This window comes from Nylanderia fulva, unplaced genomic scaffold, assembly GCF_048542155.1.
Source record: "Nylanderia fulva isolate GAGA-0341 unplaced genomic scaffold, ASM4854215v1 Scaffold56, whole genome shotgun sequence".
NCBI classification, from domain to species: domain Eukaryota; kingdom Metazoa; phylum Arthropoda; class Insecta; order Hymenoptera; family Formicidae; genus Nylanderia; species Nylanderia fulva.
In genome coordinates, this window is record NW_028190654.1 from 213,333 (window position 1) to 227,890 (window position 14,558).

General features: G+C 38.6%; 2 protein-coding genes across 2 annotated transcripts in view; both read left to right on the top strand.

Moving 5' to 3' along the window:
• Window positions 1-1,820: 1,820 nt before the first annotated feature.
• LOC114932957 (cytochrome P450 6k1-like) overlaps window positions 1,821-14,558 on the top strand; it is a 172,150-nt gene continuing 159,412 nt past the window's right edge. The window contains exons 1-5 of the mRNA XM_085487480.1: window positions 1,821-1,827; window positions 5,006-5,197; window positions 7,426-7,788; window positions 7,866-8,050; window positions 8,165-8,453. Of these exons, the coding sequence (XP_085343606.1) occupies window positions 1,821-1,827; window positions 5,006-5,197; window positions 7,426-7,788; window positions 7,866-8,050; window positions 8,165-8,453 (1,036 nt within the window). The remainder of the gene's footprint in view (window positions 1,828-5,005; window positions 5,198-7,425; window positions 7,789-7,865; window positions 8,051-8,164; window positions 8,454-14,558) is intronic.
• On the top strand, window positions 10,088-11,683 carry LOC146721044 (uncharacterized). The gene has a single exon (XM_085487495.1). It carries the CDS (start codon window positions 10,259-10,261, stop codon window positions 11,375-11,377), a length of 1,119 nt encoding a protein of 372 aa, XP_085343621.1. The 5' UTR covers window positions 10,088-10,258; the 3' UTR covers window positions 11,378-11,683.

Genomic DNA, 14,558 nt, shown 5'->3' on the forward strand with positions numbered 1-14,558 from the left:
GGAAACCGGGAAACCCGGCGTAACAACGAGAAAAACCCCTTGCCCCCCCCTGTACGGAAGAGAAACCCGGGAGGAAACCCGGCGTAAACAGAAAACCCCTTTCCCCCCGGGGACAGGGAAAGACGGGAAAACCCAACCCGGCGTAACAACGAGAAAAACCCCTTGCCCGGGTGAACAGGAAAGACCGGGAACCCGGGGGAACCCCGGGGTAAAAAAGAGAAACCCGTTCCCGGCGGTAACAGGAAAAAACCGGGAAAAAAAAAAAAAAAACCGGAAACCGGAAAAACCCGGGGTAAACCCAAAAGGGGAAACCCTTTTCCCATACTAAGGGAGGAGCCCAAAAACCCAACCCGGCGTAAAAACGAGAAAACCCGTTGCCGGCTAGGAGGTCCGGAACAGACTGGGGGCCGGCTCATCCTCGAGCCGCTTTTTACCCGCCGGGGGTTTCCCCCACTCTACCTCGAGCTTGGTGGGGTAAAGCCGGGGTCGTAGTGGGGGGCCTCTGGGGGGGGTAGTGGGGGGCCCCCCGGGGTGGGTCCCTGTATCAGTTTGTTTTTTTTTTGGGGGCCTTTCGCCATAGTACACTAAAGGCACCCCGCGGAACATACACCACGTAATAACTGGGGGGGGGAGGAAGGAGGGGGGCCCCTTGCCTGGCGTGTAGCAGGAAGAGACCGGAAACCGGGAAACCGGCGTAACAACGAGAAACCCGTTGCCCGGCGTGTAGCAGGAAGAGACCGGAAACCGGGAAACCCGGCGTAACAACGAGAAACCCGTTGCCCGGCCCGGCGTGTAGCAGGAAGAGACCGGAAACCGGGAAACCCGGCGTAACAACGAGAAACCCGTTGCCCGGCGTGTAGCAGGAAGAGACCGGAAACCGGAAAACCCGGCGTAACAACGAGAAACCCGTTGCCCGGCGTGTAGCAGGAAGAGACCGGAAACCGGGAAACCCGGCGTAACAACGAGAAACCCGTTGCCTGGCGTGTAGCAGGAAGAGACCGGAAACCGGGAAACCCGGCGTAATGACGAGAAACCCGTCACCCGGTGTATAGCAGGAAGAGACCGGAAACCGGGAAACCCGGCGTAACAACGAGAAACCCGTTGCCCGATACTAAAGGTAGGAGGCCAGAAACCGAGAAACCCGGCGTAACAACGAGAAGCCCGTTGCCTGGCTAGGAGGTCCGGAACAGGACTGGTGCCGGCTCATCCGTCGAGCCGGCTTATATACCCTGCCGGCGGTTCCCCCACTCTCTATCGAGGCTGTGGTGGGGGTAACGCCGGCGTCGTAGTGGGCGCCTCTGGGGGTTGTAGTGGGGCGCCCCTGGGGTAGGGTGACCCGTGTATCAGTTATGTTTTTGTGCTTAGGGGCGCCTTAGGCGCCATAGCCTTAAGTGGCGGGCGGGTGATCGGCCCGCGAGGCGTTAGTAACGGCCACGCCGTTACAACTTTTGTTACGATTGTACATGGGTTTATAATCGATAATTTTTCATACAATTCTATTGTACATGGGTTTGCAATGTAGGATTCTACATAAGTTTGCAATGGATAATTTTTAATACAATTCTACATGGGTTTGCAATGGTTAATTTTTCATAGGATTCTACATGAGTTTGCAATGTTTAATTTTTCATAGGATTCTACATAGGTTTGCAATGGGTACGATTCTACATGGGTTTGCAATGGATAATTTTTGTTAATGGCGTGCCCTTAACTGGTCGCCTTTTTTTACCTTTTTTTAAAGGTGAGTTTTTAGAGATTATATTACATAACATCAATGTTATTATACAATTTCCCACTCAACAATATAACTGCAATATAACATGGCTTGTACGTAACAGTTATATTATTGAGAGGAAAAATGTAACATTAATGTTTTGTAATTGTTACTTTGTATTTGCTGGGAAATGATGTCATAATAATTACTGTGGCTATCTGGGTACTTCATCTACCGTTAAATCAAAAACATTTGAATTAAACGCGTATTTTGAAAAACATTGTTCAACATATTAATTAAATTAAAAAAATATAAATTTGCATGAATCAAACCTCGTGTTTTCATATTAACTAATTGCGAAACTGAAGTATTAATATTCGAACTGGTTATCAAAATAATGTCATAATAATTACTGTGGCTATCTAGGTATTAGATAATTATGAATTTACATTTTCCTGTAAAGATCACGGTTCAAACATTTTATCTTACGCTGTGTTCTATTACATCCGATTAAGAATCCGTCAGTTTACTTATCAAGAAAACCAAAAAGTACAAAAAAATCTATTATTCAACTGTGCACAATGGATAGCGGGAAAGGAAGATCGGAAGCGAGACGATAGATAGGCACTACACTCGACATACGCGTATCGTTAACAAAAATTATATTTCAACTATTAACAAAAAATACAATTGTTTAACCGCACAGAATTTACCAAAAGATAGCCGAGTCGAACGTATTAGAAAAGAATGCAATAAACGAGAGAAAAGCCGGGTCGAAGATAAATTACTGAATGTTCCGCTAGCAACGGTAATTAGACGAGAAAACCGAAAAAGACAAGCGATCTTTTTCGTAAAGTAGAAGCACACTCTATTCGCGACGAGCAATCGGAAAGAGCACCGCGATCACGAGAGAGGAGGTTTATATAGACCCGTATTTCTAGAATAGTCTAGAAAGATTTTCTTAATTTTATCGTTCGGCTGAGGACGAAAGAGCGTTTAGTGTAATTGTTTACTTTCAGGAAAATAGTCGTTTTGTTATTATCGGGAACTAAATTGTATCTCCTCTCGCGCGACCGCGGTGTTTACTATTATATGAGATTTGACGAAAGCGCTTTCTGTTCGCAGGCGCGGGGTATACGTATATCTGTGCGGCCGAGCGCTATTTGAAAATAATATTAATATAAAATTAAGTATGATGCATGTTGCATGTGAATGAAAGGCCTGCATGAATTTTAATTAATAATGTTTTTTAAGACTTTTCAGCTTTTTGACGTTCGATTTTCGAACATCAACGAAAAATGTCTAAACTAAGCAATGTTTAAAATTGTTTGTAAAAAGGTGTATGCGTAATAACATATAAATATATAACGTGTAATAATATATAAATATATTATTTAATACACAGATATTTTTGTTATTTATGTACAATTCTTGAAAATATTTGCATATGTGCAAATATATATAATAAAAATATATATTAATCATATTTTTATTGATATTGATATGTGTTTAAAAACGCCCTAGTGCAAGTCGAATTTAGGCAAAATTACCGCGGATTATCTTTGCCAATCGCGACACCGCGCGTATACAGTCCAAAGCGCCTATAACAAGCGCTAATATGAGAACTGTAAACAACAACATTCTCTCTACGAAAAATAATACGCTAATGTCCTTCGAGACAATTCTAAAATAATAACATGTAATTCTATAAAGGCATCTAGAATCTTCTCGAAAAACGTTGCTATAAAAGGGCACCTCAGATCGACCGGGATATAGTCGCTCTCAGAATTAGAAGCATATCTGTCGCAAGTGCAAGTACGATTTCGGCGCGTTTCTGATTTTACGTAGCTCGCGTATAGCCAGCAACTAACGCAACGCCTTCTCCGTAGCTCGCGGATTCACGTATTAAACTACGGTTTATTTAACCAGTGTAAATAGCCTGTAAATAGTGTCCGTCTTAAATATACATTGTATGCGTCTAAAAATCGACTCTCTAATTAATCGCTTTTGCGAAAACGTCCTTTTCCTTGTCGCGCACTTCTCTCTTGACACTTATCGCTCGCGTTTTTGCTCTGCTATCGAACAATATGCGATATGGTAGAATTATAAAAATCTTTCCTCATCGTAAAAATCGACCAAACTGGCAATCATTTATTATAAATAATTAGTTAAAATACAACATTTCGGCTGTCATTGCAGCCCTTTTCAAGTAAATCTATAAAAAGTTACATAAAAATAATTATAATTTTAATACATTTCATTGCAACAATAATTATAAATTCATATACAAAAATATGTTACATACCAAACGTAAATGCATAATAAATTAATACAGTAAATCAAATTCACTGCATATCACCGACAATATTCATCATTGTTTTAATGAACAATGTAGAATTGACAGAAGTAAGCAAGAAATAAATAGATGTTAACAGTTAGTAAGAATCTTAGTCACTACGCGTTAAGAAAATCGAGACAAAACTAATGTGTCTTTTGCAATCTTAAACCTCATAACAAAGTCAAATAAATAAATAAATAGATAAAAATAAAAATAATTTAAATAGCGTCAAGAACACGATCATAAATCCCACTAAAATTCTCCGTATCTTTCTGGAAATTAATGCTTTTTACTTTGTTTTTTTATATAAAACATTTCTGCAATTTCTCTTTTTCTTGTTTGTTTTTCTTGATGCAAGATCACCGGAGAATCGCAACGGAACTCATGATCGTTGCAAGTCCGATGCAAACTAACGACTGAATGCAATGTAGTGTCTTTTTTGATATTATTTCTATGTTCTTTGATGCGCGTTTCTAAATGTCTCTTTGTCTGTCCAATATACGTAGAATCACAATTCGCACATTCAATTTTATACACGACATCGGTTCTTTTTAAGTTGTCTATCCTATTTTTTCCTCTTTTTATCAGTGTGTCTAATTTTTTTGAAACGGTATATACTACATCAATTCCATTTTTATTAATGCAACGCGTAATATTCTCGCTCAAATCTCTAATGTAAGGCAACACCATACAAGTTCGCGCATCAAATTTATTTCGATTGAATGAGCTACTTTTACCATGAGGAAAGATTTTTATTAATTATTACTGGCAAATCTTAAGGATTATTATCTGGTAGAATTATATCTAAAAAATATTTATAAAATTATATTTAAAACATCATGCATTTACAATAAAAAATTATATTATTTTTAACCACAAAACTTAAAAATACTTCAAGAATATCAATAAAATTTCTTATGCATATACTTATATGCTTCTGTTAATTTGTACAGATATAAGCTCTTTAGGCCGGCGTTCCATGGAGCGGACTACGCGGAAGCGGAACCAGCGGATCGCCAATCACGGAATCGTTCCGATGGAGCTCATCAATAAGTTCTATCGGAACGATTCCGTGATTGGCGATCCACTGGTTCTGCTTCCGCATAATCCGCTCCATGGGACGCCGGCCTTACTCAGCGATCACAGTGCTCTGCGATTAACGACCGATTTATGAACCCACAAATCATGACATTAAGAGTCTTACCACCACCATGAGAGTTTCGATACCTGTGTATACGACCGTGGTTGATAGTAATACAAAATAGTATTTGTGTCACGTATGGAAGTTGGCTATTGTCCACTCGTGCAGGTAAACGCGCACTCGCCTTCGGCTCGTACGCTTACCCGCACTCGTGACCAATAGCCAACTTTCTGTACTTGTAACACAAATAATGTTTCAGATTTTAATAAATTAAATAAAATAAATTTAAAGTGTAAGACAGGCAATAAGAGCCAAATCGCGGATGACAGTGCGTTGTCCCAACGAAACTAAATTTTTTCGTTAGAATTAAATACCTGTGCATAAGGCACCAAATTTTACTTGGTCGCGGCCAAGATTTTAAAATTGGAATAATCTCTACAAGAGATTTAATTCCATACATCCCCTGTTCTCCCCTAAGGAAATAAATGCAAGAGAAAATGTCGCCCGGCAAGCGATTATGGTCTTATGTAAGACCATCTGTTGTTTAATTCAATGATGTATAATAGAAATCCGGGAATTAGAATTATGTTAATACTTTGGCAAATTAAAATTATGTACACTTACGGAGTAAAATTTCTTTGGCACGCGCGAAGCGCGCGCTTGTGTTATCTAGTATATTAAAAAATTTAATAACACGATTAACCTATAAAAAGACACTGAGAATTTGATTTATGATATTTATGATAGAGTGATAAAGTGTTTAGTTTAGTTATTGTTTTACCATCTAGTTGAAAGGTTGAGTTCACACATGGTATTATACTTATGTTTGTTATGTGTATTTTAAATAGTTAAATTTAATTTCTATTTCAGATATGTTGAAATTATTAAATTATCAATGTATTGTCAAGCTGAAATTGCAATTATGTTTATATTTAATGATTATTGTATAAAAATTGATGTTCCATGATTAAATAATCCTTAATTAGTGTATTTTTTGTAGACTTGATAAGGACCCAAAACAAGGGTCGAAACGTTGTCTTGATTTAATAATATGTCTTAGTAATAATAAAGATATTTTTATGCCAGTTGGGTCGATAATTTTGTTTATTTTGTTTTAATGTAAAAAGTCGTATTCTATCACGGGTAGAAATTTTATTTTTTACATTTAAAGAGTATTTGTAATTATATTGTAATAAATGTTTCCACTCTTAACTTTATTGTTTTATGTCACAGAAATTACTTTCAATTTTATATTTTAATTGTTCTTTAAATAATCGAATATTTTCAACGTGACCATCGGCAGAATGATCGTGTCTTTTAGTGTTAAATCTATCGTGTTGTCTATGATAACACCGATGCTTGTTATGTCAACTATACGGTTGCAAAATATATAAAAGGTGATTCATTGTAAAGCGAAGCTGTATCTCATAGATAACTGATCATTGAGTCATTACAATTATTTCCCGGTTTTCGAATTTATTTATGATGAGTTGTTAAGTCATAAAAAAATCTCTTGACTTCGAATTTTGATAAATAATTTGGATTTTCTCTCCTCTTTTTAGTCATCGATCCAATAACTTTTCGAAGAATCCTTATTCATTGTAATTAAAGTATATTAATCGATGCTCGTAAATAGGAAATGACTTTGTTTCATAAATATTAAAAAATGTCGATGAAACAAGTTTTTTTTATTTTGCAAGTACGTATTTATATATGCATTTGTCTCACGCATTTTATCGTGCACAAGTATGTACTTTAAAAGGTGTGGCAAGCATGATCATCGTAAATATTATATAATATAATATTTATATATTATATATATTATATTATATACATAAAATATCATATATAATATACATATTATTATATACGTATGTAAATTCAAAATCTAAAATATTCATAATATAAAAATAATAATATTTTTATTTTGTATTTTATTATAAATAAAAATTAACTTTATGTTATACGAAAATAATCTTTTCAAAGTATTGACATACCGGTGTGTGAACAGCTTGTTGTCTCTAAATGAAAATTTCGATATTTTGTCTTACTTATTAAATTTCGGTATTATGACTTTTCGGAACAATATTTTATATCTTAAATTTTGAAATTATAATTTTTTGGCAATGCATATCCTCCACAATAAGTATAATACTATATCCTCCACAATAAGTATATACTATCTATACGGAAAATTATTGTTTCTTCAAAATAATATAATATTGTTGACAGATGATGGAAAGACAATAGATGTAAAAGAATTATCTGCCAAGTTTACTACGGATGTGATTGGTAGCACCGCTTTTGGACTCAACACGAATTCTTTCAAATATCCGGATGCTGAGTTTTGCAGACACGGCAACATGATCTTTAGGCCTGCTCGTTCTTTTGAGATATTCATATCAGTTTTCATGCCAACGTTAAGTCGTATGATTGGTCTGACGTTTTTTGGCAAACAGACGGATGCATTTTTCCGTAAAGTTTTTTGGGAGGCGATCGCACAACGCATAGAATCCGGCAAGACGAGAAATGATCTCATTGATATTCTTATCGAATTGAAAAATGATCACGGTGACAAAGATATTGGAGGATTCAGTAAGCAGATTAAAATTAACGTTAATCGTGACAAGCAAAAAGAGGCAAATATACAAAGGTTTAATTTTAATTTCTAGAATTTGATGGGGACGATCTATTAGCGCAAGCTGGAATTTTCTTCGCGGCCGGTTACGAAACCTCCTCGACAACGATGTCTTTCACGTTGTACGAACTTGCATTACATCCTGAAATACAGGACAAAGTGAGGAAAGAAATTTTTGAGGCGATTATTGAATGTGATGGAAAAATTACATATGAAATGGTTGGTACACAAGTATCAATTAAGATATTTATTTTTGCTTTTCATCGAATCTGAAGAGCGTCAGTAATGCACAACTGAAATATAAGAATGACAGATATACCTTTAATACTCTAGATCATGTCATTATCGTACCTCGAAATGGTGTTCCTTGAAGTTTTGAGAATGTACCCACCATTAGAATATTTACAACGTACAACTACCGAAGTTTATAACATGCCAAATTCCAACCTTGTACTCGAAAAAGATACACCGATCTTTATATCGGTCCGTGGTTTGCATAACGATCCAAAATATTTCCCCAATCCGGATAAATTTGATCCGGAGCGATTCAATGAGGAGAACAGACACAAGAGGCCGATGTGCGTGCATCTTCCATTTGGAGATGGTCCACGTAGGTGTATAGGTAAGAAAATCGATTTTAATTTAAAGATTGATATATTATGTTATGTTCAAAATTAGATAAATGAAAACATTCCACATAAATATACAATGCATAAACTTGTTTTGACTATATTTTGACATTTATGCAAACGTTGAAGAAGAGTAAAATTAAAAATTATAAAATTACATTTTATTTGTATACAATTACAAAATTATTTAAAAATTATTTTATTTAAGAGTTTAACAAGGCTCTGTAATATAAATATAAATTTAAAGTGTAAGACAAGCAATAAGAGCTAAATCGTGGATGACAGTGCGTTATCCCAACGAAACTAAATTTTTTTGTTAGAATTAAATACCTGTGCACAAGGCACCAAATTTTTACTTGGACACGGCCAAGATTTAAAATTGGAATAATCTCTACAAGAGATTTAATTCCATACATCCCCTGTTCCCCTCTAAGGAAATAAATGCGAGAGAAAAATATAGATCCGAAAGTCGCTGAATCGGGAATCGAACCCGAGACCTTTCGCTTGCCGGGCGACTGCTCTTCCAACTGAGCTATTCAGATCTTTTTGATTCTATACTTTTCTCTGTTATACGAGGGTCGTTTGAAAAATCCGTGCAAAAATAAAAACTACTTTATTGTTTGGGGTAAATCTTTTTTTTTCAACATAGTTTCCTTTTAGGCTTATACACTTTGTCCAACGCAGTTATACTATGGGGGTTCTAGACCAGGGGCAATGAGGGGGGGGGGGGTGAGGGGCGGGGGGGAATCGGGGGCGAGGGGGGTGACGTCACGCGGGGGAGGGGGTCTTATCAGTAGATAAGCTTATCTTTGTTTATAAACATATCAGATAACCTGATAAGGGGATCATGTTACCTGATATATTTATAAACAAGATAAGATAAGGGGATCATGTTACTTGATATATTCATAAACAAGATAAGATAAGATAAGCGGCGTCTTTGAGCGGTATCAAAGTTTTCATAAATTTTCTCCGAAAATCCAAGATAAGATAAGCTAAGTTTTCGAATCCAAGATAAGCGGCGTCTTTGTAAGGTATCAAAGATAAGCGGCGTCTTTGTAAGGTATCAAAGATAAGCTTGAGCGGTATCAAAGTTTTCATAAATTTTCTCCGAAGATAAGATAAAAATTCTGCGAATGGCTGCCGCCGTTTCAGAATCCAAGCTGAGCGCCGACATTCAGATATCTATTACTAAGGGGGTTGCGTTTCTTCATCTAAATTTGATAAGATAAAAATTCTGCGAATGGCTGCCGCCGTTTCAGAATCCAAGCTGAGCGCCGACATTCAGATATCTATTACTAAGGGGGTTGCGTTTCTTCATCTAAATTTGATAAGATAAAAATTCTGCGAATGGCTGCCGCAAAATCCAAATCCAAGCTGAGCGCCGACAATCGGATATCTAAGTTTGATAAGATAATTCTGCGAATTACTAAGAACAAAAGGTTCGCCGACAATCAAGCGGGTTGATCCGTACAGGTTGCGACATGTTAATCCGATCCGGCGTGTCGATCCGATCCGACGGGGTGAAATGAAAGGTAACGGGCGGCCTTATCTATGTATTTCTAAGAATTATCAGCGATATCTAAATTTTCTCCGAAGATATCGCACAAATATTTCTCGCGAATTAACAATTGCATCATCATCCCCACGAACAAAGGGATGATCGGGATATATAATGAGGACCGATGCAGCTGCCGGGCCATAGTACCACTGGCGAGCGCACGCTTCATTCGAGGTGCAAGAAAAAAAGTTTAGTGTGCAAAGAAGTTTTTTTGTAATAAGTGAATTTTTTACAAAAATGGAGAACATTGAGCGCGACCTGTTGGAGCGTTCCCGCCAAGTTGCTAACTTGGGCGAATATTTCGGATGGCTGCAAGAGTGCGAACGGTTTATCGAAGAGCTGGAAGAACGCAGCCGTGCCAAGCGTCCGCGTCTCTCGATTGGACATAGACAATCTCTGGTGGCGAGAATAGCGCGACTCGAGGGTGCAAAGGTGCGCTTGCAGAGACGATATGTCGGTGAATCCATGCCTAGTGGTGGATCCATACCTAGTGGCAGCGGCGGCGGCGGCAATAACGCGCAAAGACTCGTTTGGCGCGAAATCGATACGGCGTTCGATAGCCGTATACTGACCGGTGCGGTAATTAACGCAGACCACATCGAACCGCGTCAGTTTTTGGAAAATGCCAAAGACATTGTAGTCGAGAACGTGGAGAATGTGCTACAAAGACACGCCAGTGTAAAAGTGAAGACTGTTTTCAACGGTGAATTTGTGTCCGGTGACAAGCGCGCCAATAAAAGTATTAACACGAGAAACTTTGAACTCTTTTGCACGTCCGATGTACGCGAGTGGTACGAGCGCCGCGTAATCGAGCCCACGCTAGCATCGCTAGAAGAGTTCCAGGAACGCGATAGCGGTTGGGCATTGTCGCGGATAATAGATTTGACAGTAAATATCAACAAGTATAATCCTATGCGCGCGGGATGTCGTATCATATTACCGCAAAAAATTGTAACAAAGAGAGCGGTGATTAATGTGCGATCAGCGGACAATGCGTGTTTCGCATGGTCGGTGGTGGCCGCTCTGTACCCCGCTGATATACATGTGGATCGAGAATCCTCCTATCCGCATTACACAGCAGTGCTGAATCTCCAAAACATTGAGTTTCCAGTGACTGTGAATCAAATAAAAAAATTCGAACTTGCAAACGACATTTCCGTAAACGTATACATCATCGAGAACGAGAACATCGTCCCGTTGCGTCTTTCGGAAAAAAAGAAGGACAGGCACGTCAATCTGCTGTACGTGGAGGACGAAAACAGCGTTGGACATTTCGCGTGCATAAAAAATCTGTCACGTCTCGTGAGCTCGCAACTGAGCAAACACAAATGTAGAAAATTTATTTGCGATCGGTAAGTATATAGTAAACTTAAATTATATTTAAAATATTTCTAATTAAATTTTTTATTTTTTTACAGATGCCTACATTATTTCTATTCTGAGGACCAGTTGCAGGCGCATATGGAAGATTGCGGGAAACTGAACGACTGCGCTATCCGGTTGCCGAGCGACAAGGACAAGTGGCTCAGCTTCGACAACTACACGAGGAAGGAGCGGCTGCCGTTTGTAGTGTACGCCGACCTCGAGTGTGTTTTGGCAAAGACCGAAGATGCCAAAAATCATCAACACCATCAAGTGTTCAGCATCGCATACTATGTACAGTGTTCGTACGACAGTTTGCTGTCCGCGTACAATTCCCGCCGTAGTGTCGATTGCGTCGCGTGGTTCGCCGAACAGCTTAAAAATTTAGCAATCCGCGTAAAAAATATTTTAACGACCAATGTCCCCATGGTAAATTTAACGCCTGACGAGTGGTTAAAATTTCGCACCGCGACGCATTGTCACATTTGTGAAAAACCGTTTGACGAAGACGATACACGCGTCCGCGATCATTGCCACCTCACCGGGCGGTACAGGGGTCCCGCGCATTCAAATTGTAACTTAAATTACAAAGAATCATTTTGTATTCCTATAGTCTTTCACAATCTGTCCGGCTACGACGCGCATTTTATTATCGAGGACATAGCCACAGCGTTCGAAGGGGAAATCGAATTACTGCCGATAACAAAGGAAAAATACATTTCATTCTCGAAGACTGTTAAATTGACACAAGATAATAATTCGAAAAATTATATTAAATTACGGTTCATAGACTCATATAAATTTCTCAGCGCTAGTCTCGACAAATTAGCGTCATTTTTGGATAAAGAAAAACTAAAAATTTTACATTCGGAATATCAAAATTTAACTAGTGAAAAATTCAATTTATTGACACGGAAGGGCGTCTTTCCGTACGAATACATTGACTGCGTGGACAGATTACAAGACACACGTTTACCGCCGCGCGACTCATTTTACAGTTCCTTAACCGGCGACACAGTATCCGAGAGTGATTACGCGCACGCCGAGACCGTCTGGAGCCGATTCTCCCTTCGAACGCTAGGCGAATATAGCGATTTATATTTAAAAATTGATGTCTTGTTATTGGCCGATATATTTGAGAATTTTCGCGATAGTTGTATAAAAAGTTACGGACTCGATCCCGCGTATTATTATACTCTCCCCGGATATACATGGGACGCCATGTTAAAACATACGAATATAAAATTTGAATTATTAACAGACATTGACATGGTAATGTTTGTCGAACGAGGTATACGCGGCGGCCTTAGTCAATGTTCAGGCCGATACGCACAGGCTAATAACAAGTACATGCAATCGTACGACCCATCGAAACCCTCATCGTACCTCATGTATTTCGATGTAAATAATTTGTACGGATGGGCAATGTGTCAACCATTGCCGTATGCCGATTTTCGGTGGGTCGACGATATATCGAATTTTGACGTATCATCTATCGCGTTCGATTCGCCTATAGGCTATGTTCTCGAAGTAGATTTAGAGTATCCGCGGCATCTTCATGACGCGCACATTGACCTACCGTTTTGCCCGACGCGCGATAAGCCGCCCGGCAAGCGGGAGTATAAACTCCTCGCAACGCTTTGCGATAAGAAGCGCTACGTGATACACTATCATAATCTACAGCAGTGCACGCGCCACGGGCTACGCATAACAAAAATATACCGCATACTACAATTCACGCAGTCAGCGTGGCTGCAAAAATACATCGAACTCAACACGCAGTTTAGAACACATGCGAAAAACGATTTTGAAAAAAATTTATATAAATTGATGAATAATGCGGTATTCGGCAAGACGATGGAAAATGTGCGCAATCATGTTGATGTAAAATTATTAACAAAATGGGACGGACGGTACGGTGCGGAGGCAATGATCGCGAAACCAAATTTTCATAGTACTAGCGTATTTTCGGAAAAATTAGTTGCAATTGAATTACGCAAACTCGAAGTTAAAATCTACAAACCAATCTACGTCGGCATGTGCATACTCGACATATCAAAAGTATGTCTTTATGAATTTCATCACGAATACATGTCACCGCTCTATCGTGACAATTGTAGAGTAATGTACACCGACACGGACAGTTTAATTTATCAAATTAAATGTCAGGATGTCTATGAAAATTTGAAACGCGATATCGCTCGATTCGATACCAGCGACTACGCCGCGAATAATGCGTACGGTATACCACTCGCGAATAAAAAGGTGCCAGGTCTGATGAAAGATGAGAATAACGGCGCGATAATGACCGAATTCGTCGGGCTTAGAGCAAAAATGTATGCTTTGCGGGTGGACGGTAAAAAGGACACTAAAAAGGCAAAAGGCGTCAAAAGTAACGTCGTTGCGCGTAGTATAACATTCGACGATTATACGCGTTGCCTTAATGACGAAATTGAAATGACGCGTCAGCAGTCATGCATAAGATCGAAATTGCATAAAGTGTATACCATCAGCGAGACAAAAATTGCTCTAAGTCCCTACGACGACAAACGGTATGTCGTACCTGAGTCGACCGACACCTTGCCGTGGGGACATTATAGAATACCGTTGTAAATTATATTTATTATATGTATTATATTGTGAGGATGTATTAATGAGAAGTATATATTTTTTGTTATATATTTTTATATATTTTTATATATATGGTATAATATATTTTTATATATTTTTATATATATGGTATAATATATTTTTATATATTTTTATATATATGGTATAATATATATTATGTTATACAATGATTGAATAAAATACATTAAATAACATTGTTTTTATGTATCCAAGAGTTGTGCGAACTGTCGAATCCCAACCATTTCACGTAAACCTCGTTACCCCTCCTGCGCAGTATTTTCTCCACGAGGTACACTTCCGGACAATTTGCGCGATGCAGCTCGTGCTCGTAAAACGCTCCAGCGATAGATGTCTTGCGATAATCCTCGAGTAGATATGTTACGGGATTAGTATGCTGCACTTTAACAATCTTAAACACCTCGGTTGTCCAATTTGGCGTGTAACCCTTCTCGAAAAGTTGTTTGTACTTGCTGACGCGTACTTGATCACCTACTTTGAACTTTGCCGGGCCCGCGATTTTTACACGATTGTACACGGTAGCCAA

Coding starts and splice junctions, on each gene's coding strand:
- LOC146721044 (XM_085487495.1), top strand. CDS start 10,259: ATGGAGAACATTGAGCGCGACCTGTTGGAGCGTTCCCGCCAAGTTGCT.